The sequence below is a fragment of the Falco biarmicus genome, chromosome 15 (genome assembly GCF_023638135.1).
Source record: "Falco biarmicus isolate bFalBia1 chromosome 15, bFalBia1.pri, whole genome shotgun sequence".
Taxonomy (NCBI): Eukaryota; Metazoa; Chordata; class Aves; order Falconiformes; family Falconidae; genus Falco; species Falco biarmicus.
The window spans coordinates 23,264,419-23,287,408 of NC_079302.1; the positions used below are offsets into that span (position 1 = coordinate 23,264,419).

Sequence of the window (22,990 nt, forward strand, 5' to 3'; positions counted from 1 at the left end):
AGGTTTCCCTTGGAAAGAGGAGGTTTCCCTTTAGTGTGCAGGTCCCTGCCAGGCTGTGAGGGTTGATCTCCTTCAGATCAGAGGCACTGGGCTGTCCAGCCTGCAAGGGCTGCAGGGCTGGAAACATCAGGTCCTCAAAGTCCAAAAGCTTCTGAGACATCTGGTGCTGGTGGTCACCCTGTGGGTGTACTGGAAAGGGCCAGTCCTGCTTTTCCCAGTGACACGGTGTTCCTGCTGCGTGCCTGGGGTCATTCTGCTGAGCCCAGCCTTGACCTTTACTGGAGCACTGGGCTCAGCGGTGTTTGCAGAGTTTGCAGGATTTAGGGCTGCAGATCAGGAAGCAAGGCCTGACGCTGGGGCTCGTGCCCACAGAAAGGCGAGTCCTGCCGTGAGGCCGCCGCTCCCCAGCCCTGTGGCCGGGGCTCAGGCCCCATCCGACCACAGCAGTGTCCTTGCCCTGGATGTGGGGGGCAAGAGGTGAGTTCTCCTGCTGCATCTCTGCTGGCCTGAGGACACCTGCGTGCTGTCACCCCCAAGCCAAGACCCAGGGAACTCATATCTTCTGTGGCTCTATCCAATGCCCAGATTGTCCCTTGTTAATTATACCATAATTAACACTAACCGTGTCCTTCTTCATCCTCTTCTATGAGCAGTGAAGTGCCTCACCCCCGTGCTGCTGCCATCCCAGCCTTGTGCATTTGCTGCCCCCCTGCCTGATGGAGCCAGCGCTGGCAGAGGACCCTCCTCGAGGCGGCCAGCTCAGCCTGGTGCAGGAGTGCTAGTGGGACGTGGACAGTGGCATGCGCCAGCCCAGGAGGGACAATGGCTCAGGGGACCGGGAGCATCAACAGTGACTACAAGGACTGGGAGTGGAGCGCTGATGCTGGGGAACGGGCCAGGCTCCTGCAGAGCCCCAGTGTGGAGACGGTGCCGAAGAGCGGAGAGAGCCAGGGAAACAGTCTGGGGGCCACGTCGGCTTTGGGAGCCGTCTTCATCGTGGTCAATGCTGCCCTTGGGGCTGGGCTGCTCAATTTCCCTGCCGCCTTCAACATGGCTGGTGGCGTGGCTGCGGGCATTGCGCTGCAAATGGTGAGAGGGTGCAGAAGGGTCAGTCCCCTGTCCCACCCTGGGAGGGGGCGTGGGGGAGATGTATGGAGCCCCAGAAGGGGCTTGGGGAGGACCAGCTCCTGGGCAGAAGCCCTCTTGGGTGAGGTGCACCAGAGATGCTCAGTGTGTTCAGGGGTGGCCGCCCGGGGTGGCTTTGGGGACCTTGTTGCACTGTTGCCTCAGTGTCCCCTCCCTGTCCCTTCCCCACCTCAGTGCATGTTGATCTTCATCATCGGAGGCTTGGTCATCCTGGCATACTGCTCGCAGGCCAGCAACGAACGGACCTACCAGGAGGTTGTGTGGGCTGTCTGCGGGAAGGTGCCTGGTGTGCTGTGTGAGGTTGCCATCGCCGTCTACACCTTTGGCACCTGCATCGCTTTCCTCATCATCATTGGAGACCAGGAGGACAAGAGTAAGTGTGTCCACAAGGGAAAAAATTAACCAGTTGCTGTTCCTTCGGCTGGAAGGGAACAACCTGACCACTTCGGCTGTCCCCACAGTCATTGCTGCTCTGGTGACAGAGCCCGAGGAAGCTGGAAGCAGCCACTGGTACACAGACCGCAAGTTCACCATCAGCATCACCGCCTTCCTCCTTATTCTGCCCCTCTCCATCCCCAAGGAGATCGGCTTCCAAAAATATGCCAGGTGGGTGGGGAGAGTCCTCGGGTGTGGGCCAGCCAGCACCCACAGTCTCGGGATGGGGAGTGGAAATGCCATGGTTCTAGTGCTGTATCTGCCTGCTGAAGGGGTTGGACATCTCCCCCTCTGCTGTCTGTGCCTCAGTTTCCCCATCCGGGAAGCAGAGGAGCTGCTGAACAAGGTGAGGCCACAGTGTCGTACTCCAGGGCTTGTGTCCCTCCTTTCTACTTGCTGGAGGAAGCGGGAAGAGCTGCTTTCAACTCTGTTGTCCCCTGTCTTTGGAGTTGGCCATCCAGCAGAAAGGACAGCCCGTAAGGGTCCCCAGACCAGGTGGTCTGCGGGCCAGCCCTGCCCCACCAGGCACCTTGGCGTAAGCTGGCTGCTGGAGCTGGGCCAGGGCTACCGAAGAGTGTCACTTCTTTAATGTTCACCTCTTCCTCCTGCCCAAACTCAGCGCGTCCCCTTGCTGGCAGATTTGCCGCTCACAGCGGCATGGGACAGCCCCTGAGCGGAGCAGGATTGCATCGGCATCTGTTCTGGGGACAGTGGGTGACAGTGCCTGGCATGTTCCCATGGGAAGGGAGATCAGGGGTAGTCCTGATGGAGAGGAGTGGGGTGGCTTGGGCTGTGCAGGGAGGAGGATGGGGCTGGAGAGGCTGGGAGGACACCCTCCGTGGAGTGGGGAGGCAGCACACTGATGGCCTCCTGTCCCCTCTTGCAGCTCCCTAAGTGTGATCGGCACCTGGTATGTCACAGCAGTCATTATCATCAAGTACATCTGGCCTGACAAGGAGTTGGTGCCTGTGGAGATCCCCACCAGGTGAGTGCAAGAGACGTGATGTTGACAGTGACCATCGCAGCACTGCAGAGGCAAGCAGGGGTGTGGTACTGAGGGCTGCAAAGGCTGGGGACAGATCCTTCACCAGTCCCATCCCTGGGTCTGGGGATGCTGCGTGGTGCTGCCAGAAGCTCCCAAGTGGCTATATCTCTGCATGTTTCAGAGGGGCAGGTGGTGAAGGAGAGGAAAAAGACCTCTGGGAGGTCCATGTGGCTCCATCACAAGTGTTGAGGAGCACTGATGGACTTTTAGCTCTGATACATCCAGGCCCAGAGTTCCCCATGCAGTGCTTCTGCTCGCCCAGCAACAAAGGCTGTATCTATTTTAGGATGCTTTTGGTTATTTCGTTGGCCAGCACAGTGCCTGTGCTGTGTGGGGATGTTTCTGGACCCGTTGTGGGTAGTGGGAATTTTAGGACAGAGCAAGGTTTAGACCAGTTTTTGGCATTGCCTAAGCAGATCCTTATTTTTTTACTGATGTTTTGGGTTTTTTTAAGTCTTCAGTTTGGGCTAGTTCTGTCTCAGTGAAAAGCCCTAGTCCTCAGGGAGTGCTGGGGTCTCAGGAAAAGCATGCTCCATGCAAAGGCGTTGCCCTGGGTGGGGGACGCAGTAACAGCAGAGGAGCAAGCCCATCACGGAGCACCCCCAGCTCGTCCTCCCCCAAGGCACTGGGGGGGGGGGGGGGGCGGGGGCGCCCTGATCTGACTGGTGGGTGTTTCTCTCCTGCCAGCCCCTCCACCTGGACAGCTGTCTTCAATGCTGTGCCCACCATCTGCTTTGGGTTCCAGGTAAGGTCATGAGCTGGGTGCTCCCCTTCCCATTCTGTGGCCGCCTGGGTTGGGGACCAGCATGGTGCAGGGATGCTCCCCTGGGCAATTGGCCAAAACTTTCCCCATGTGCTTGCTGCACGGCTTTGTGCGGGGGCTGAAGCCAGTTTAACATCTCACCACCCCTGGATGGAGATGGATCAATTTTACCCTAGCTGGGAAGTGCAGGGCAGCCTGTCCCCCACCCCCAGCAACAAACCTGGGGAGAATGCAATATCTCAACAAACCCGGGGATATCACAAGTGGGATTCCACGTGCCTCCCTGTGACTCTGGCTCAGGCCATCGCATGTCCCTGCTCTCTCTCTGTGTCCCCGGCAGTGCCATGTGAGCAGCGTGCCCGTCTTTAACAGCATGAAGCAGCCAGAGGTGAAGACCTGGGGAGCGGTGGTGACAGCGGCCATGGTGATAGCTCTTTTTGTCTACACGGGCACTGGTAAGCGAGGGGATGCTGCGTGAGAATGGCACAGTCCTTGGAGGGGCTGTGAGCTTCTAGAGTACAGGGACCCTCTGGTCAGCAGAAAGACCGAGTGGGAAGGGAGGGGAGTCAATCTAACTCCCCCTGCGATGCGCCCTGTGCCATATCCATCCAAGTCCCGTCCCTCAAATACACGTGCAGGAGGCTTGTCTCTGTTCCCCACTGACTGTTCCCTTCCTGGCAGGTGTCTGTGGCTTCCTGACCTTTGGAGCCGGCGTGGAGCAGGATGTCTTGCTGTCCTACCCCTCCAATGACGTCCCTGTTGCCCTCGCCCGGGCCTTCATCATCCTCTGTGTGCTGACATCCTACCCCATCCTGCACTTCTGTGGCCGGTGAGTGCTGGGAGAAGGCAAGGGCTGGTATGGGAAGGAGGGACAGCGCAGGGAAACCCCCCTGCCCTGGATCTGTGCCTGCAGGGCTGTCTTGGAAGGTCTCTGGCTCCGCTACACTGGAGTGACGGTGGAGGAGGACGTGGTTCGGGAGAGGAGGAGGCGCCTGCTTCAGACCATCAGCTGGTTCCTCTTGACCCTTCTCCTGGCTCTCTTCATCCCTGACATTGGCAAAGTCATCTCTGTCATTGGGGGCTTGGCCGCCTGCTTCATCTTTGTCTTCCCAGGTAGGACATTCCAGGATGCTCAGGGGCCGACGGAGGTCTCCTGGCCTTCTGTCTCAAAGAGGGGGGGAGTGGGATGGAGACGCAGGAACCAGGAGGTCTTTAGAGAAGGACAAAAGTGTGGCTTGAGGTCGGTCAGCAGCCCAACTATTTTGGCTGCACTCTCTGCTCCATAACGGGGAGTATGGCTCCCTGGTTTGTGGGGTGTCTGCTGAGTCCCCAGAGGACAGTCCTCATTGGGGTCTAATTTGCCTCCCCTGCCTTTCAGGACTCTGCCTGATTCAAGCCAAGCTCTCTGAGATCCAAGAAACCAGGGCAATCAGGTAACTGAAACATGCTTCCTCTCTCCCCACCTCCCCTGTGGATATCGGGGCGAAGATCCCCTATAAACGCGCCCTGTCCTCCTGCATCCGCAGCTGGTGGGCCCAGGTCAGCTATGGGGTGTTCATGGTCACCCTTGGAGCCTTCATCTTTGGACAGACCACTGCCAATGCCATCTTCGTGGATCTCACAGCCTGACTCCTCCTCCAGGCTGGACCACACTGTTGCTGCCAAGGGGGTGCAGGTTTCCCCTAGGACCAAAGGGAAGCAGGGAGAAAACACATTGGCATGTTGGGAAGATCCAAGAGGAGTGTTGTTATCCAGGCCTTGGCTGAAAGAGCCCTGTGGTGGTTTGTATCTCATTGTCTTAACGCACCAGGCAGTCAGGCTTCTCCTCTCAGCCCTGACTCCCTGGTGAAGCCAGAGCATCACTACAAGGGGACCTGTAGTCCAGGTCAAGCCCTTTCTGCCCCTCTGGGGCACACATCGCTACCTTAGACATCACTAAGGGGTCACGGTTGGGGTTTGTGAAGGCATGCTGCTCATCCACGTACCCCCGTGCTGATGGAGCTCTTCTCCATAGCTTAAACTCCTTCCTCTCCTAACATTGCAGGGAGACAGTGCGTCTTGCATAAAGGGAACCGGTAATCATGTTTATTAGACAGGGTGACATCCCCATAGTCCTCTTCTGTGTCAGTGTTTGGTTTGGTTTGAACTCTGCTCTCCTGTGGCTTACATCGCCTGTCTCCTGCCTTTACTCTTACATCTCCCTCCGCCTGGGCTGCACTTTCTGTTACGAAGTGGGACCATTGCCTTCAGCCTGTTTTTTGTTGTGTTTTTTTTTTAATTTATTTCTGAGGATCAGGGTGACCCCAGGGTAGGGATGTGCCTATGCAATGTTTTCCTTGCCAGGAGTTGCTCACTCACTAGAGAAGTGCTGTGGCTACAGTGACCTCCTGGAGACACTATGCTAAAGCACAGCTCTTCTACAAATTTCAGATCCTGTTCTTTCACGGAATGGGACTGGGCCAGATAGAGATTTTAAGGGATGCTTTGGGGATAAAGCAGTCAGTATTTATCCGTTTTATATTGTTTCCTTGGTCGTTTACACTTTGTGGCTGGTGTTGCTCTGGGCTGTCCCTCCGTTGCCTGTCTGGGAGTTTCACTTCTGCTTTCATTGGCTTGAGCAGTTCCCCCAGCCAAATCTGCAGCTGGGGGAAGTTAAACCTCAGCAGCAAACTGCTCTTGTTCAGTCTTTGAGTTTCCTTGTTCCTCCTTTGGCTTCTAAAACCCCGGGGAGGGAGGAATTCACGCATATCTATTGCTGCATCTGTGGAGAAGGTCCAGCCCAGCTTTGTGCAAAACCCAGCTTCACTCCTCCTGCATCTTCGGGCAGCAGCCCAGGCTGGCATGGTGGGAAGGTGAATCGTGGCATGCTTCTGTACTTCTCACTGTGGCTTTCTCCCACTGCAGCCAATGGCTGTGGGTGGGAGGACAGCACGTGGGCACTTCCCCATGTGGAAACATTTGGTCTCTCTCTACCCATGCTTGCTGCATGTAAAAGCAGCCCCCCTCGCTGCTCCATGGGATGAGATGGGGAGACCCAAGTGGAGAAGGAGGAAGAAAAGCCCCAAGTGTAGCATGAATGTTTGAGGGACCCTGTGAAGGACCTCCCTCAGGGTACCTCCAGCCTCCATGCCCTCAACTTTTGACAAAAGCAGGCTCCAGCAAACTCCCCACTCGTATGGCCCTGGCTGCCTCCTGAGCCCCTTCACCCCCCTCCTGCCTCAGAGCAGGCGCTGGGGCTTGGGGGACCCTTTGGCATAAAGAAGAGGATGCTCACCCCCTCACCCCCCCCGCCCCTGAAGACCACTCCTGGATGCAGGGAGCACAGAGCCACCTCCCGTGGAGCTCAGCAGAGATGCTGGAGGCTCAGCAGATGCCAATGCTGAGATGCCTTTCAGTGCCTGCTCCCCATCAAGATGGGAGGGGTTTGGTACCTGGTGGGTTTTGTAGCTCTGGCTTTCCCAAGTGTGATGGGCATGAGGAGGTCCCACGGCTCAATTGGATGCAGACAGGGTGTCCCATGTCTTTGGTTGTCACCTGGGGAGCCTTGGTCCCCCCAGGAGGGTCTGCATGGCTGAGGGCAGGGTGGGTACAGAGGTGCTGTGGCCGTTTCTGTTTGCCTTACCACTCCCGACTGTTTACAAACACTGGCCTTTTTAAATTTATTTTATATGTGCAGAAAGCGGAGGGACCTCGACTCAATAAAAGTGACATTGTGGTGCGTGTGCCAGGCAGGCATGAGGTGGTTTTTGTGGAGCTGGGGGAGGAAGATGCTCCGAGGCAGGATGCAGGGATGAAGCCGTGTCCCGAGACCACCATCCCAGCTCTCCAAGCTTTGGGGGGGCCAGTGTGGGACCAGTGTGGCTTTCAGTGCTGATCCGCTGGTGGCTGTGGGGTGGGGGTGGGGTGGGGTCCCCCAGCCAGAGGCGGGGCCTTATGGCCTCCCGCAGGCCCTCGCACCACGGGGTCCCCTCCTAGCCGGGCCCGTGGGCTGCCAGGGGAGGGCCTGGTGGTCCCGAGCCCGGTGTTGGCACCGCGGGGCTGACCCCAGCGCCGGGAGGCGGGCGGGAAGGGGCCGTTCTGGGCTTCCGGAGGGGCGGCCCCGGGGAGCTGTGGGCCTCAACCGGTTTCGGGGATGGCGGCCGGCAAGCCGGGAGCGTGCAAACGGCGGGGGGATTTTGCCAGAAGGGCAGAATGGCCCCCGCGGTGGCCTGGAGGGGGAGGGCTGCGACGCTGCAGCGCATCTGATGCTCTGTGGGAGGCCCGGCCTATCCTCCCGCCGCCATGATGCGCGCCCTGGGCCGTACGGCCGTACCACCGCACTGCCGGGGGGGGGGGACGGGACGGGGGCCGCGAGGAGCGGAATCTCCCGGGCCGTACCAAGGTAGCGCGGGGGGACGCGCTTCAGTGCCTCAGCCAGTACCACCGCGGGGAGGGGGGCGCGATCCTTGGGGCGGTACCATTCGGGGAGGGGCGCACCGTGGCACTCACCGCCACTTCCCCGCCTCAGCGCAGCGCCCCGCGCTCATTGGTCGGCATGCGCATGCGTAGCTCGAGAGGCCTGCAAGCACTGATTGGCCAAAACAGTAGGAAGAACGCCTCCGTTCGGTCTCGGCCAATAGGCTCGCAGCTGTGGCGCCTCGCGGAGGGCCGGGCTAGGGCGGGGGGAGGACGGGCGAACGTCCCTCAGAGGTCGCGCTGCGCTGATTGGGCAAGAGGCGCGCTGCCCCGCGCTCTGATTGGGGATGCGCCAGGCGAGGGGGCGTGCCATTCAGCCGGCGCCCCGCCCACTCGCGCCCCCGCTGCCCCCCTCCCGCTGGCGTGCCGCGAGGGGACGGGGGAGGGGAAAGGCCGCGACGTGAGCGCGCGACCCCGTCCGCCATTTTGTAGCGAAACGGCGGAGGCGAGAGGATAAAAGCGTAAGCGGCCACAGCCCGGCGTCCCGCTTCGGCCTCCCTACACCCCCTGAGGTGAGTGTCGCTTTGCCGTGCCCAGCGCCGCCTCGGTTGGCTTTCCGGCCGCCCTGCGGGTGGGGGTGTGGGGGTCCCGGGGCGGCGGGGGTCGCGGGCCCGGCGGTGTAGGCCGCGGCGGGGCCCGGTGGTGCCCGGTGGTGGGCCCGGCAGAGGGAGCCCGCCCGGCACGGTGTTCCCGCGGTGCGTGTGGGCCGGGCTGTGGGGCCCCGCAGCCTGCCCCTGGCTGCGCCGCTTCCCCGGCCCGCTCCCCTTCGCCGCTGCCTGCCTCTTCAGCTGGCGTCCGCTCGGCGGGAGGAGCAGCCCGGCAAAGTTTGAGGGGCTTCGCCTCAGGCCGGCCCGCGCTGTGCGCGTCGGTGGCGGCTTGGGGCGGGAGCCGCGGGTGTTTGCAGGGCCGCGGGTTGCCGGCGGCGGCGGTGGGTGCAGGGGGAAGCTCTGAGGCGGCTGGCTGCCCGCTGATCGCTCCGAGGCGGCGCGGCAGCCCTCAGCTCCCGAGCTGTTCTCGCTTCTCTTCCTCGTCCGGTTTTGTAGCGTTGATGGTGATAGGTGGAGCTCTGAGAGACTCGGGAAGCGGCTGGTGCCGGGCCTAGCCCAGTGCTTGGCTCGGTGGCCCCTTCAGAAGGCCTTGTTGTGACTTGCCCAAAAGAAACAAGTAACCTATAACAAATGAGTTGTAGTAAATAATCCAGTGGTATTACCTTCTTGCAGACTACATGGAAGAATGCTTCTCAGCGCTGTCCTCCAGTGAAGAACACGCTGCCCAGTAAAATGGACTTGCTTATTTCGAAACTAGAAATAGCAACAGTTGGCTGTTTTGACAGATGCTGTATTGTTAGAAATAGCTCCTTCGCAATTGTTCTCTTAACTTGGAGAAGTACCATGTTCACTTCATACAGTAAGGCTAGTCAGCACTCATAGTTTCATTCCAACAAACCACAAACAGCTTGGACTGTTTACAGCAGAAGTGAGATAATACTAAAAAATACAGTGCTTTGGTCTGTTGATAAGTCTTACGCTTAGACTGACTGTTTCCAAATCTCACTTGCTGGAAGGAAGCATGCCATCTGTTCTCGGTGGATCTTTCTTTTTTAAGCTGGTAACAAAACAGGTATGACACTTGACAAGTCACTCTTGCACACACAGCTTAAGTGTTTCCTGTTTCTAAGGTAACTACACTGCCATTGACAAAAATTATAGGCAGGATGTGTCCAGGTGAGGTGACTGTCTTATAAACAGGAAACAAATTTAGTTGGTAATAGGCTTGTTTGCACTTTGTAGACTTGTTAGTGTCTTATTTTTTCTGCCCTTTTGCTTTTGAGTTTGCTGTTAACGGCTGATCCTCTTGGCCTGGTGTCTCCAAACCAAACTCGTAGCAAGCTTGCTATCTACCTGTCTCTCCTCATTAGAGAAACACCTAGTACTGTTTATGCTTTTAGCATAGCGCTCCTTGATATTTAGTTCATTTTGATTGATGCTGAAGTGGGTACTGTTGGTGTTCAGTTGAGTAAGTGGAAGAGAAACTGTACAAATGTAACTTGGGTAAAGTGAACAGGGATGTTTTGTGACCCTGTGATGGGTCATCATTAAATCGTGATGGGAATTCTTATCGCTGAGAATCAGGGTTGAGGACACTGTGATTTTAGCCAGATTTTTCTTTTGTTCTGTAACCATCTCTTCTATATGAATATTGCAGTTCTCCTTTGCCCTTTGAAATATCATTAAACTGTTACAAAACATGTTTTGGATGGGAAAGCAGAATGAAGCCCTTGAGAACAAGTCCCTGTATTTCATTCACTTCCCCCCAACAGAAATTGTCCTGCGGTGTTTGACTGAAAGTGGGAAGTAAGAGTTTCTTGCATTTTTTTTGTAGTCCATCCTAGTTGAAATGTGAATACATCTGTACTGGTGGTGTCATGATTGATGCATGCCTGATACATTTGAGGTACATTCCAAACCTGAAATTTAACTGGCCTTAGCATATGGGAACAAACACGTGTGCTTAGTTCAGCTGCTCTCTCTAAACTGAAGCTACTGTCTCTAATCATCATTGTGGCTTCTGGTTTACAGTAATTGTGTGCAGTTTTCCAGTAGGTGGAAAGTTCAGGTGGCTTTTCTATGTGTAAACATATAAATTTGAACTGGTTGAATTAATCAGGAGCTTATTTTACTATTAATGTGACTTACACTGTAAGGGTTTTCACTCTGTTGATTTCAAAATGGTAGACATTCTGAAATCTGACTGGACCATAGTATGATTCAAAACCTCCTTTTCCCCTTGGAGCACTTCTCATGGGGGCCTTCTGAGAGGTGTGCTGCTCTTCCTTATGTTCTTTTGCTCATGGGTTTGAGAAGTGGGTAAGAGACTGTGTTCTGAAGAACAGGTTTAACAGTGGCACTTTTAGTATGTTTTCTATGATGTTTTCTGACAGGAGTTAACCTAATGAGCAAACATTTTGCTGTTTTTCACTCTAGCTGTTGTATCCTCCACATGCAGTACACATGGCCTAAAATCTTTACAGCTCTCGAAACCCAGTGGGAGTAGTTACCTCTGTAAAATACTAAAAAAAAAAAAAAAATAATATCCACAGTTCAGCTTCAAGTAATTTTGAAATTACTTTCTTTGTAAGGCTGCTTGCAGATTTGTGGAAGATTTCAGGTTTGTAATCTTCAGCAGCAAGGCTTAGTTACTCCTAGTGATCTGCTTCAGGTTAGTAGGGAGTATTTTTGTCAGATGTTACATATTGGGCCTCTCGATTTTGTGGGCTTTGAATTTTTGCCTAAAACTTCATTGTATTTATGTTTTGATAACCCAATAGAACTCTGCTGTTGAAAAGAATCTACTGAAATAGATGCCAAATGTTTTGCTGATGGTCTTAGAAAGTCTCAAGGCTGTGTAATACTGTAGATTTTGGTAATATTTTCTGCCTTTTAAAAATCAGCTGTGTTGCATAATATAAAATGGTAACATGGTAAGACCTCCTGAGTCCTGTGTCTCATGGTTTAATCTGTAACTGTATCGTAGGATCTGTAATTGTAAGTAGTTAATTTTGTCAGCAAATCTTAACATTTTTTTGTAAACTCTGGCTGAGGCCTGACTTCTCGGAACCTGTAAAGATGGCAGGCTTGCCCCATGGGCTGAAAGCTTCTTGAATTGTTGAGGCCGGTGTAGGGAGATTCATTCCCACTAAGAATATATGCATCTAAAAATAAAGTCTGTGTTGCATAGCATTCATAGCTTTCTTAATCAGTGTGGTAGTAATTGAATTTTAGCCCTACATTGAATGATGAGAGAGGTACCTGTGCATTTCTGCTTTCTGGGCAGAGCTCCCTTAAGTACTTAAATTTTGTATACTGTTGTAAGTTAGGTTGTGTTATTTGAACCTGTGAAATGCTATTAATGGTGCTTGCGAGAGCTGTCAGGTTTTTTTCTGTGCATCAGGATACATAATGTGCAAACTATGTATTTAGAACATAAATAGGAAGCTGCTTCCTTCAGCTATTGTGTTCTGTCCTTGAGCTGCAGTGTCTGCTCAGGCTGCTGTTCTTCTTCGAAAGGGAAGAATTCCATTTTGACTCTAGCTTGGGTTCTCTGGTGGCACTACCAGATTCTGCAGTTAGGAAGTGGTAAAGCTTGTTGTGCTTCCCTCAGTTAAAGCACGCAAGGTGGCAGTCCCTGCTTTTCTGGGGAGAAAACGGGGATGCTATTAGTCGGGTGGGATGGTCACTGTCAGTGTTCTGCAGGATGCTGCGTGGCAGCAGGGAGGATCAGATTTATGACTGAGCCCAACTCTAAGAGTTCCAGTACAGAAAAGCTTGATTTTGGGGTGAAGTAAGTGCATTTGCTGTGCTGTTTGTATTGGTCTGAGGAACAACACCCAGATAAACCTTTTTTTTCTTCCTAGGGGCCTAGAAGTCAAACTCTAAAACTTGTTATTGTCTTAGAACTCCAATGTGGTCATTTTTGGTTTGTGTCTTTTCTCAAGTCCTGAGTTCAACCAGGCCACGAGTTCTTCAAACTGGCTGCTGAAATCTGGTGCTCTGACAGGGACTGAATTTCCCCTGGTAGCTGCTTGCTGTGGCTTGTGTAGGTACTGTGGCATGGTGATCTGTCTGATTATTTTTAACAAATGTTTTTCAGAAGCTTTGTAGTGGTTCGGTATGTTAAACCTTGCCAGTAAGAGTGTCTTGGGAAGTGTGTGCTTCCCAAGCCCAGTGATGCTTTCTGGATTATTCCAAAAGAGGAATAGAGTTTTTTAAAAAAGAAAACCAAAACCCAGAGGTACTGGGCTACCAAGAAAACTTGTTACCTTTCGTGCCTGTCTTCCTTAGTTCAGAGCTGTTTCACAGTCAGGGGGCTTTTAAACCTGCGCATAAAGCTAGTGAATCACAGCTTGTCAGATGCACAAAAAAGAAATGGAAGTTTTCTGCAATTTTAAACTGCTGCAGTTTTAAACATGCTCTGAATTTTTCTCAGAGCACAACTGCCTTGTCATTGAGGAATGCTTTCAATATTACCGCTTGAAAATTTTTGTTTCATGAGATGTAAGTTTTCTTATGCAAGTAAGAGCTTACATAGCTTATAGGAGTACACAGGGTTTTCTGTGGCATACTGAAAGTCTGTTGATGATTTGACTTTCCTTACAAATAGTTTACCCACATTTTTATTTAATCCAGTAAACTTTTCTGAGGAGCAGAATGATCTTCGTTGCCTTGATAGGAGTTGTTCGATGTTTTAAAGTGTTGGCAATGTTTAATAACCTGTAGTTCTAAGTGAGTGAAAACCTTTGTAAAAGGGAGATGGGGGAAGAGTTCTAGCTGTACCCAGCAGAGCCTTCTCAGCTTGCCTCGGTGCTGTTCCTGTTCAGTTCTTGCAGAAGGACAGCCAACATGTCAAGCCGTGTTGCTGCAGGGTTGCTTTCTGAACAGATTTGCTCTGAGCGTTGTGTGTGCCAAGTTAATGCATCACCTGTACAATTCATCTCGATCAGGAGAAATCCCATACTCATGGTTCTGGCCTTATAGCCAAGACAGTAAGGCAGTAGTTTTTAGTCTGAAAAAGGGAATCTTCAGACTCTTGGCGCAAAGCCTGTTGACCTTGGTGTCTTGATCAAGTAGAGCTTCAAAACAAAATCTCCAGCTTGATTCTACCTCTGATAAATTACAGTGCTGCTTCTCAGAGCAGCTTACGATTTCCTTTGAGACTCCTCAGACTGTTGGTTGTGTAGGACTTGCTTTGGGATGCAATTTTATCACATTGGCAATCTGTAATTTAACAGATGAGATGTCAAGTGCCAAGTTTTGTGTTGTCATAGAAATTTATTAAGCTGGCAAGCTCTGCTGTTGTAGCTCGCTGGAAAGCTGTTTCAGTATAAGCCAAATGTTAGGGTTAGTTTATTGCAGTTCTTTGTGTGTGTTGCTCATTCACAATTGCTTGTTTTGGTGTGCTTGGTTGAGTGCAATACAAATTTAATGGCAGTGAAGCAAAATATTGCAGAGATGGTTAAAAAGCACTTTTTTTTTATAAACTTGTGATTGATGCTTTGAATGAATCTGACCTCGGATTGTTGCTGTGTGGTATCTAATTCATTATGCATCTGATTTTCTTCTTTCTCACAGTGCTGAAGGCGTAGTTATTCTTCTGAGTGAGCTGTTAGCTGGCTCTTTCAGACTGACAAAATGCAGAAATGGATAAATGTGGTTGGACACTGTGAAAACAACTAAGCTAGTGTTGTGAAAACTTAATAGTACTTTTTACTTGTGCATGTAGTTATGTCAAATGGTTTATGTAAGTTAAGCTATCGAATATGTCCATATTATCAATGTCTTTGTTAAACTTTTATTTTTTTCCTCGTTTTACCAAGTTGCCTTGTAAGGGGGGAAAAAAAATAATAAAAGCTCAGAGGCATAATGTTGAATTCCTCTAAGATTCGACTTTGTACCCTGTAGTGTTCTGGTGGAAGTAGAAAAAGAAACCACTAATCATTTTTAACGCCACATAAACTTGAGCTTAAAGATATTTAAAAAAAAAAATTAAAAGAAAAAATTCAAAAAACTTTTAAATTAATTGGTAGTGTTTCATAGCAAGTTAACAGCAGTGCCTAGAATGGAGCTGTGAAGTTGCTACAGAAATTTAACAAATCTAATGTAATACTGTCTTTCAGGTGCCATGTTTCAGAACAGAGGAAGACAACTGAGAAAGAAGAGCTGAAGAAAGTAACACAGAACCAGATACAGGCTAATTGGGGGAAAAAAAATTAACCTGTCTCTGAGGTGACTAAAGGGGAATAATGGTGATTTTGCGCCGGGCTCGGCCGCCTGCTTCCGCCCCGACCAGCAATGAATCTTGACTCGCTCTCGCTGGCCTTGTCTCAAATCAGCTACCTGGTGGACAATTTAACCAAGAAAAACTACCGAGCCAGCCAGCAGGAAATACAGCATGTAAGTAAACTAATGATGCTACAAAATAAACTTTGGAAATAAAAATATGCTAGTGTCAGATGGAGGTTTTCTTCCTTACCATTTGAATTGTGCTCCACAGTGCTTTCATGTGCCTTACTCTGTTCCCTGCGGTGTTGAGAATCGCAGCTTGTGTCTTGATACTCCTGTTGGTTTCATCTGTCAGGTCATGGAATACAGCAGCTCAGAGCTGAGGCCAGTATTAACTTTGTAGCTGTATATTAGGATTTCACTGCTGCTCTTGAAGAGTGGTATGCAAAGCTTTCCAGACTCCTTCAGGTTATATCTTTCAACTTGTGGACATCCTGTAGAACACTGATTGGGAGAAGGAGGGAAACATTATACATTTACTGTTCAGAGTTGTTGCGCTGAAAACCTGAGTACACATCTGAATGCTTTCACTTGCCTCATATAGAAGATTTTTCCTCTTCATCTCATTTGCTGAAATGTGGCTTGGTGGTAAAGCCAAGCTGACTTCCTTGGCCCTGGGTTTTCAGAAGGCAGGCAAAGTAACTGCAGATTGAAACCCAAATACCGAAGATCTGGGCAAGAATTCTGGTTTAACTGACTCTTTTAAAAATAGCTCTGACTAGCAGGATGGACTGAAAAGCATTATCTGCCGAGGAGTTCTTAGGAGGAAGTGAATGTTACTGAGCCAGTTCTAGAAACTGGTTTAGTTCAGTTCCCAGCAGACAGCTGGGCCAGTTAGATGTTGGGGTTTTTTCTTGCACTAGTGCAGTCCTGCAGTGATTTGAATCCGATTAGGAGGCTGGAGGGCTTAAGCAGGGTGAGTTTCTGGTAACAGCTGACTTTAAAAGTGCGCTCACTACTTGCCTTGAGGTGAGAGAGGGTGATTTCAATAGTATTTGCTGCTGAAATTCACACATTAAAATGATCTCATAAGCCATGGAGGTGGAATACATTTCTTGTAGCTTTTGTAAGGTTCTTGTCGTTTTGCAAGTTTACTACTTGCAGAGGGTTCGTCTGAGGTTGTGTTGTCCTTTTGATCACTGTCATTTCCGTAGATGTTTCTTGCAGCAAGGTGTGACTGAGGCATGACTTGCAGGTCTGTCATGAGCAACACTTATGTAAAGGTTAATAAACATTTCTTTGATTTGGGAGAAGATAAAGTTGATGTGCCATGCAGTTGGAAGATAGATCTCTAAAACGGGGACAGATAGTTCCTTATGCTTTATGGCAGGCCTCTTAGACTCACTGTGGTGAGAGACTGGAAACGGCTGCTTTGTGTGTTTGGTGATAAGACAGATCTAGGATTTCAAGACTAAATGCCAAAAATGCCCATGATCACTTGTCTTTTTTTTTAACTTCCTGGTATGAACTTCACTGTTGTAGTTGCTGGTACAGTTTTTCCTTAGATTGTTGAGAGATTATATGTGCATGCTTTAACTCTTTGTCTCTCGGTACACTGCTTGGTATAAATTTTTGGTGTGGTTCACTCAATGTTACAAAGCTTATATCTAAGTATACTGAGTATGTGGAAAACTGTATTTGGAGTTGTTCTTGTCCCAACTAATCAAAATTACACTTGTATTTACGTACATAGCTTAAGAGCATAACATGGTAAATTTGAACTAATTTCTGCTTAAACATATTTTCAGTAGTCAGTTTAACATAGGTGATGCTTTTAAGACTGCTTTAAAAAAATAGAATATATGTTTTAAAAAAAAAGCCACCAAATCTCCTGTGCATTTGTCAGACAAATTCTAAAGAATGGCATCCTCTGAAGTGAGTTTTCATGGTCTCCTTTTCCTGAACTCTGTGGTAAGGGGAACCTGGTTGGAGAGGAGGGAAGGGCTTTGCCGGCATTCATCTAGGAAAACAAAACTTTCTGGATCCCAAAAACCGGAGTTATTTTCAATCTAAGCCTGTGTTTGCCTAAACAAAATCCACCTATTCTCTGTATGATAAATCTAAATATGGGTGGCTCAAACTTTTATCCTGAATCACAGAGTGGTTGAGGTTGGAAGGGACCTTTGGATGTCATCTGGTCCAGCCTCCTGCTCAAACAGGGTCCCCTAAAGGTGGTTACCCAGGAATGTGTCCAGACAGCTTTTGAGTACCAATATGGATGGAGACTCCACAACCTCTCAGGGCAGCCTGTGTCAGTGCTTGATCACCCTCGTGGTAAGAAAAAAAAAGTCTTTACAGGGTATTTTATGATTGGGTAGACTGTCCTGTAAATTTTTATGAAGGCTGCCAATACAAAGCTTTGTTTCTACTCTTTCTACAGGAAAACAAGCAATTCTCATTCCCTGCTCCCTAGAAAAGCTCTTATGTGAATGCAGTTAAAGTTGAAAGATGTTACGCTACACTTCTAGCCTTCTCATCCCCTCCTCCCCATATGTTAAATTTTCAAATGATTTACCTTTTGAAGTTACTTGTGTGCAAGGAAGCAATCTAATTCAGATGCAGAGAAGTTGTGTCGATGGCTTTAAGTACATACCTGTGTCCATCTGCTTTGATGAATTCATCTTGGTCATGGCAACAAGTAGCACCCTAGGAGATGGGTCCAGCTTCATGCCAGTCTTGTTACCATATCTAAATCTACATATTGGGATTGCTTCAATGAATTGCCTGTTTTCTGAAGCCTGAGCTAACTAGTAGAACTAGCTGTCAATTCAGTTTCACTGCCTTTTGCACCAGTTTGAGCATCTTGCTACCTAATCATGGGGGGATGGCTGCCTATGAAAACAGTGCTGTCAACAGAACTGGAGCAGGCTATTTACTCTGCACTGACATACCATGAGCATGTATATTCTAGCCCTCTGGTCAAGGAGCAGAGCTATATCAGAGTTGAATGTTTCTTTCCAGCAGATCAAAACTTGACAGCCACTGGCATTAGCAGGCTGTGAAGGAAAGGGAAGCATGGTGTCATGTAATGGTAGAAAAATTGAAATGAGAATGATCAGGAACAGCAGAACCAGAGTGGATGCAGCCTAAAGCAATGCTGTTTGTCTTTTTGGACAAAGAAACTACTGGCAAACAAGGATATTTAAGACACAGGGAAGCTGTCAGCTTGGTGGAGGCAGTCAGAGCTTAGGCAGAGCTGCTGGTTTGTACTGGCACGTTGTCCGTCCTGCAGTGAGAAATGGGGAAACAATGGCAAAACTTCTGCCAAAAGGTGAAGGTTGGATTTGATGTTAGCTACTACTATGTGAACAAAAGAGGCAAGCTATTGGTTATTAATGGACTTCAAATTTCTGCCAGTATGGATTTTACCAAAAACAAATAATGATGTCCAGTTAGATGAGGTTTAAAGGAAAGAGTAAGTGCTGAAACAACCTGAAGGTATTTCAGACAGCAAGCTGATGAGCTGGGATGTAGCCAAGAGTTACATTTTTGTTAGAATCCCCTATCATTTGACTTAAGTTTAATATTGTTGTTAAGATTTAGTAATGAGTGATAGGTATTGCAAATTCACAAATGCAGATCACCTATGACTGAGCTGTAGAATTCAGTTGAATGAGCTCTAATGACAGGGGAAAGACTTGATAAAAGGTTTCAGCTGCAGGTGTTCAGCATATGCTATTTGAGTTTAAATCTTGCTAATAAGCAATTTTGAGATGATCTTTTTTTCTTTAGATGGCAGAAAAAACTTCCTGTATAGTATGCCCTTGTGTCTTAACAAACACTGGAATAATGACAGTTAGGACCAGTAGACAACGTAGAAGCTGCCTGCAAGATCAGTGAAGGTGCTGTATGATGGCTTGTCGCTGGGATGAATTCCTGCTACATAGGCATAGCACAGAGGTGCAAGCTGTCCCAGGGCTGTACTCTTGCAGAGTTAAGCACTGTAGCTGTGGGGAGAAGTGAGGCTGTGGCACTGTGTGGATTCTGGGCAGCTTTAGCGGCAGAGCAACTTGAAATCATCTTCTAGGTGACTTGAAAACCCCTTTTTACATAGCTTTTTAAAAATACTACCCATGAAATGTGTGGCTTGTGTCACTGACATGTCTAGATTCTTTCTCTCTTGGTTTATACTTTACATTTGCAAATATGGTTAATGACTTAGTTTCTAGGTTACTGATTAAAAAGGAACATTCTTAATAGCTAAAATTGTAGATGACTTAACCCCCAGAAGTACTGCTGTATCCATGGTATTAGATTCAGATCTTGCTCTGTAATGACTATTTGCTACCAAGAAGGTTTTTGGATTTATTTTTTTTCCAGATTGTGAATAGGCACGGTCCCGAGGCAGACAGGCATTTACTACGCTGTCTATTCTCGCACGTGGATTTCAGTGGCGATGGTAAAAGCAGTGGCAAAGATTTTCATCAGGTATGGTTTGCACTGAGGCATCTACTTACTAGTTTTCGTTGTTAAAAATCTGCAGTAGGGATTGACCTGTTTTAAGCACAGAGGCAGGTGAGAGGTAGTAGCTTCAAGCAAACTCTCTTCTGGTATATGGCCATTCAATTGCAAGCACCTTTTGCCAGTCCTGAAGTCAAAAGACAACAAATTGTGGATATCTGACTCATTATAATTGCTTGATCTGGAAAAACAGATAGCTTCAGTACAATTGCTCTTTCTACCACACACAGTGCTCTATTTTGAAAGTCTTTCTTTGTCTTTTAAAACTTTGTCCAGACCCACTAACACTTCTGGTGCTGGCTATGTCTATTCTCAAGAGTGTTTTCATCCTTAAGCAATTTTGCCACAGACTTTTTTGCTCATAAACAGCAATGACGTGTTCTTAGATTGTCTGTTGCAATGTGTGAGGATGCTTACAGAAAACAAAACTTTGCACATATGATAGAGAATACTTGATTGCTTTCTAAATATTAAAAGAATACCCAAATGAAACCTGATAAAAACTTGAATGAAGATAGTTAATGTTAATGAGAATTTGGGCACTTAAAAGACTTAAGCACCTTATCTTTGTTCACATTTACTGCACACAGTGGACAGAGTTTTGGTTTATTTTCCTGTTGCAAAACAATGAGTGTTCAAGTTACCTTGTTCTTTTCAGACTCAATTTCTGATCCAGGAGTGTGCGTCGCTGATTACAAAACCAAACTTTATCTCGACGCTGTCCTACGCCATTGACAATCCTTTGCACTATCAGAAGGTTTGTATGCTTCTTGCAGGGGATCCCAGTGTCAGAAACTGCAGTGCGTTGGTCTGTAGGAAGCCAGCTGGTTTTCCCTTGCATTTTTCCTGGGCGTTTTTTATGGCTAAGATTGGGTGTATTAAAGGCTTCAAAAACTGAGCTTCCCCAGAAGTTGGGGGGGTTGGGTTTTTTTGTTAAAGTGAGGAAGTTATTTGATCACTCAGAATGACTGCAAACTAATTTTAAAGCTTAACCTAATGGTAGTACTTTATGGCTTGTTTGTGGCAGCCAGAACCAAAATAAATTACCGGCACTCCTGTTGAATTCAGTATGAAAGCCATGATAGTGGTTTAATAATGAAAGTGGGACAGGCAGAAGAAACATTTAATTTAGATGTATCCAAAAATAGTTCCAAAGATGTTTGTGTAGCTTTGTGTTAACCTACAGCAGAATAGTTACTAATATTCCAGACCTGCAAACAGACTCTAGATAGCTTGCCACATTACCAATGAGACTAATCCCTTAACAGCTTCTATTTAACTCTTCTTACCCGTTTCAGAGTCTAAAGCCTTCACCCCATTTATTTGCCCAATTGAGTAAAGTCATCAAATTAAGTAAAGTTCAAGAGGTAGGTGAAAGCTTATTTCAAAAATAAAGATTTTTTTAGTAAGCTTGTTAGAAAGGACGATGTTCCCTCACTATGATGTTTGCTCTTGTTTGTAGGTGATTTTTGGTCTCGCTTTACTGAACTCTTTCAGCTCAGATCTACGAGGTTTTGGTAAGTGAAGCTTCCATAGTACTGCAGCAGGCACACTTTTTTTCTTTTTAAGCAGTGGGCTTTCTAGATGGATAGAGGTGTACCTGTATGACCAGAGTAATACAAGACCTTGCAATTAATGGTGCCAATGAAGTCTAGCACAGTTTTCAGAGGGGCAGTAGGTAGCACAGTATTCTTTTCTTATATGAAGTTGAAGGTCCCTTCCATGAATGACTTGGTAGATAATGAATCAAATTGAGGTAGTTTGGTATCTTATCTTCTAGAGGTCCATAAATTTGAGTACTGACTATGGATTATGAGATTTCTGTTTAAGTCTGAACTGTTGTGGCTTGTGGTAAACTGACTAAGGGAATGGTACCTAGCTAAAAAGAATGTTCATATTTAAAAAGAAATGTCAGGTTTTGACTCCAGCCTCTTTTGTTTTCAAAAGCTGCCCAGTTTATCAAACAGAAACTCCCGGATCTTTTGCGCTCTTACATTGACGCGGACGTCAGTGGAAATCAAGAAGGTGGCTTCCAAGATATTGCAATAGAGGTCCTGCACCTTCTGCTCTCCCATCTCCTTTTTGGGCAGAAGGGAGCCTTTGGGGTAGGACAGGAACAGATTGAAGCTTTCCTCAAAACATTACGTAGAGGTAAGTGTGGTGGTGTTCAGGAAGCCTGTCTAAACGCAGACTCTGAAGTGGATTTTCCTAACTTACTATCAGTGCAGACTGCTGATGAATTGGTGGGGAGCTTGGTGAGGTAGGACTCAGCAAATTTTTGTAATCCTAAACGGCAGAAAAATACCACTGTTCTGGCACTAGGCCATAATATACTGTTTTTTCTTGAATGAGCAGTAACACAGTCTTGTGTTTGGGTTTTGTGAGAAGTTGTGATAAATGAGTATAAAGTTAGGGGTTATTATTAGTCTGTGTATGCTTGCTTGCGTAGGGTCATATTTGTGGATTTAACTAAAGCAACTCGGTGCACTGTCATTGAAAAACTTGAACTCTTTACTAGCTTTTAAGCACTGGGTTGTTGATATGCGCTGCAGTTCTATGAGGAAACACTAGCACAGCAAGGGAAGTTCTTTTGGATCAAATGCCAGTTCGTTGCCTGAAAACTACCGTGGTCCTTGTGTGACGGCAGGGAATGTCATCATTATGGTAGTCTCCTCCAAAACAGTGTTTGCTGTAAACCCATCAGAGTAAGGAGGATTTGTTCTCAAAGCTAACTGAATTTAACTCAACCAATTCCTTGGTTCTGTGCTGACCTAGAGGAAAGCACCTTTTATACAAGAACAATGTTTAAGTATAACTACTTAGTTCATATTGGGAACTCTTCTCTGAATGGCCCTCAGGGGGTACGGAGACATTATGCATCATCTTAAAGATAATGTTTTCTCAGGAAAGCCTGCCCATGAGGTGTCTTTGCTGCTTTCCACTGTGAGCAGAACTCCGTCCACACACTGTGTCTCTCTTAAACTTTGCTTCCCTGGAAGGAAGAAGGGAGTATGCTTTTGTTCCATGCCCCAGGTGCCTGGTTTAGATTTGCTAGACTACTTAGACTCAATAGCAGATCCTTGGTTTCTTAATGCTTCCTGAGTTGGAGGAGAGGATTTTGTGGTACTGCTGTATTGTTTCCTGCTCTGTGCTTTTTTTTGGATGACTGTTAGTGACAGTTTAGTTTTAAACTTACCACTAGCACAGCTGTTAGTCTGTTTGGGCAGCTGCAGTAAACCTGTATGAACCTAGTCTATTCCACATTCTTGTTTGCTAGCATTATCCAAGTGCCAATGGAGGACTGGGAGGTGGGGTGGAGGGCTGTCACACGATTAGCCTCTTGATTTCTACAGCAGCAGGGAAACTCCAGCCCAGCAGTCATGTTATTTTGAATAGTTGCTTGCGTACAACTGGTATTCTGTGGTTTTTGACAATTCTGTTTACTCTTGCCTTTAGATTTTCCCCAGGAGCGTTGCCCTGTGGTGCTTGCACCACTTCTATACCCTGAAAAACGGGACATTCTAATGGACAGGATCCTGCCTGATTCTGGAGGGATAGCCAAAACCATGATGGAGAGTTCTTTGGCAGATTTCATGCAAGAAGTTGGTTATGGCTTTTGTACAAGGTTTGTAGGAAAATGTAATTTTCAAGCATTTTGGGTGGCAGTCATTTTCTTGAGGCAAAAGGTTAAGAACACTTGAAAGTACTAAAATAACTAGAACCTCGTTAAATATTATAAGGTCATTTGTTCTGATTCCGGTTTTGTATTTTGCTTTCTTCTGTTGTGTATAGCATGTCTGTTGAGATGGTATAGGATGTTATCATGGTAAGAAGTGTTAACTAAAG

At 48.0% G+C, this 22,990-nt stretch overlaps 2 protein-coding genes across 13 annotated transcripts in view; both read left to right on the top strand.

The window, feature by feature from the left end:
* The first annotated feature begins 650 nt into the window (after window positions 1–650).
* SLC38A7 (solute carrier family 38 member 7) lies at window positions 651–7,120 on the top strand. 2 transcript variants are annotated; one of them, XM_056361101.1, is made up of 10 exons: window positions 651–1,089; window positions 1,321–1,519; window positions 1,608–1,752; window positions 2,468–2,566; window positions 3,314–3,371; window positions 3,730–3,844; window positions 4,071–4,218; window positions 4,303–4,502; window positions 4,768–4,822; window positions 4,916–7,120. In XM_056361101.1, the coding sequence occupies exons 1-10, from the start codon at window positions 823–825 to the stop codon at window positions 5,016–5,018; spliced, it is 1,389 nt and encodes a 462-aa protein (XP_056217076.1). In that variant the 5' UTR covers window positions 651–822; the 3' UTR covers window positions 5,019–7,120. The 2 variants fall into 2 exon arrangements, with proteins under 2 accessions (XP_056217076.1, XP_056217078.1); XM_056361103.1 differs by having other exon boundaries at window positions 1,629–1,752.
* A 1,079-nt stretch (window positions 7,121–8,199) lies between these two features.
* Window positions 8,200–22,990, top strand: part of CNOT1 (CCR4-NOT transcription complex subunit 1) — a 61,570-nt gene continuing 46,779 nt past the window's right edge. For 10 of the 11 annotated variants that reach the window (XM_056361084.1, XM_056361090.1, XM_056361086.1 and 7 more), the window contains exons 1-8: window positions 8,200–8,356; window positions 14,518–14,794; window positions 19,004–19,111; window positions 19,803–19,901; window positions 20,443–20,511; window positions 20,607–20,661; window positions 21,092–21,295; window positions 22,601–22,769. In XM_056361084.1, the coding sequence (XP_056217059.1) occupies window positions 14,693–14,794; window positions 19,004–19,111; window positions 19,803–19,901; window positions 20,443–20,511; window positions 20,607–20,661; window positions 21,092–21,295; window positions 22,601–22,769 (806 nt within the window). In that variant the 5' untranslated portion in view covers window positions 8,200–8,356; window positions 14,518–14,692. Of the gene's footprint in view, window positions 8,357–9,180; window positions 9,465–14,517; window positions 14,795–19,003; window positions 19,112–19,802; window positions 19,902–20,442; window positions 20,512–20,606; window positions 20,662–21,091; window positions 21,296–22,600; window positions 22,770–22,990 lie in introns of those variants that run through there. The other variant, XM_056361085.1, reaches the window with a different exon arrangement.

Bases quoted from the DNA above. Each gene is read 5' to 3' on its own strand.
- SLC38A7 (XM_056361101.1), top strand. From the start codon at position 823: ATGGCTCAGGGGACCGGGAGCATCAACAGTGACTACAAGGACTGGGAG. The intron at 1,520-1,607 runs GTAAGTGTGTCC...CTGTCCCCACAG, and splicing joins TGGAGACCAGGAGGACAAGA to TCATTGCTGCTCTGGTGACA. The intron at 4,823-4,915 runs GTAACTGAAACA...CTGCATCCGCAG, and splicing joins CAAGAAACCAGGGCAATCAG to CTGGTGGGCCCAGGTCAGCT.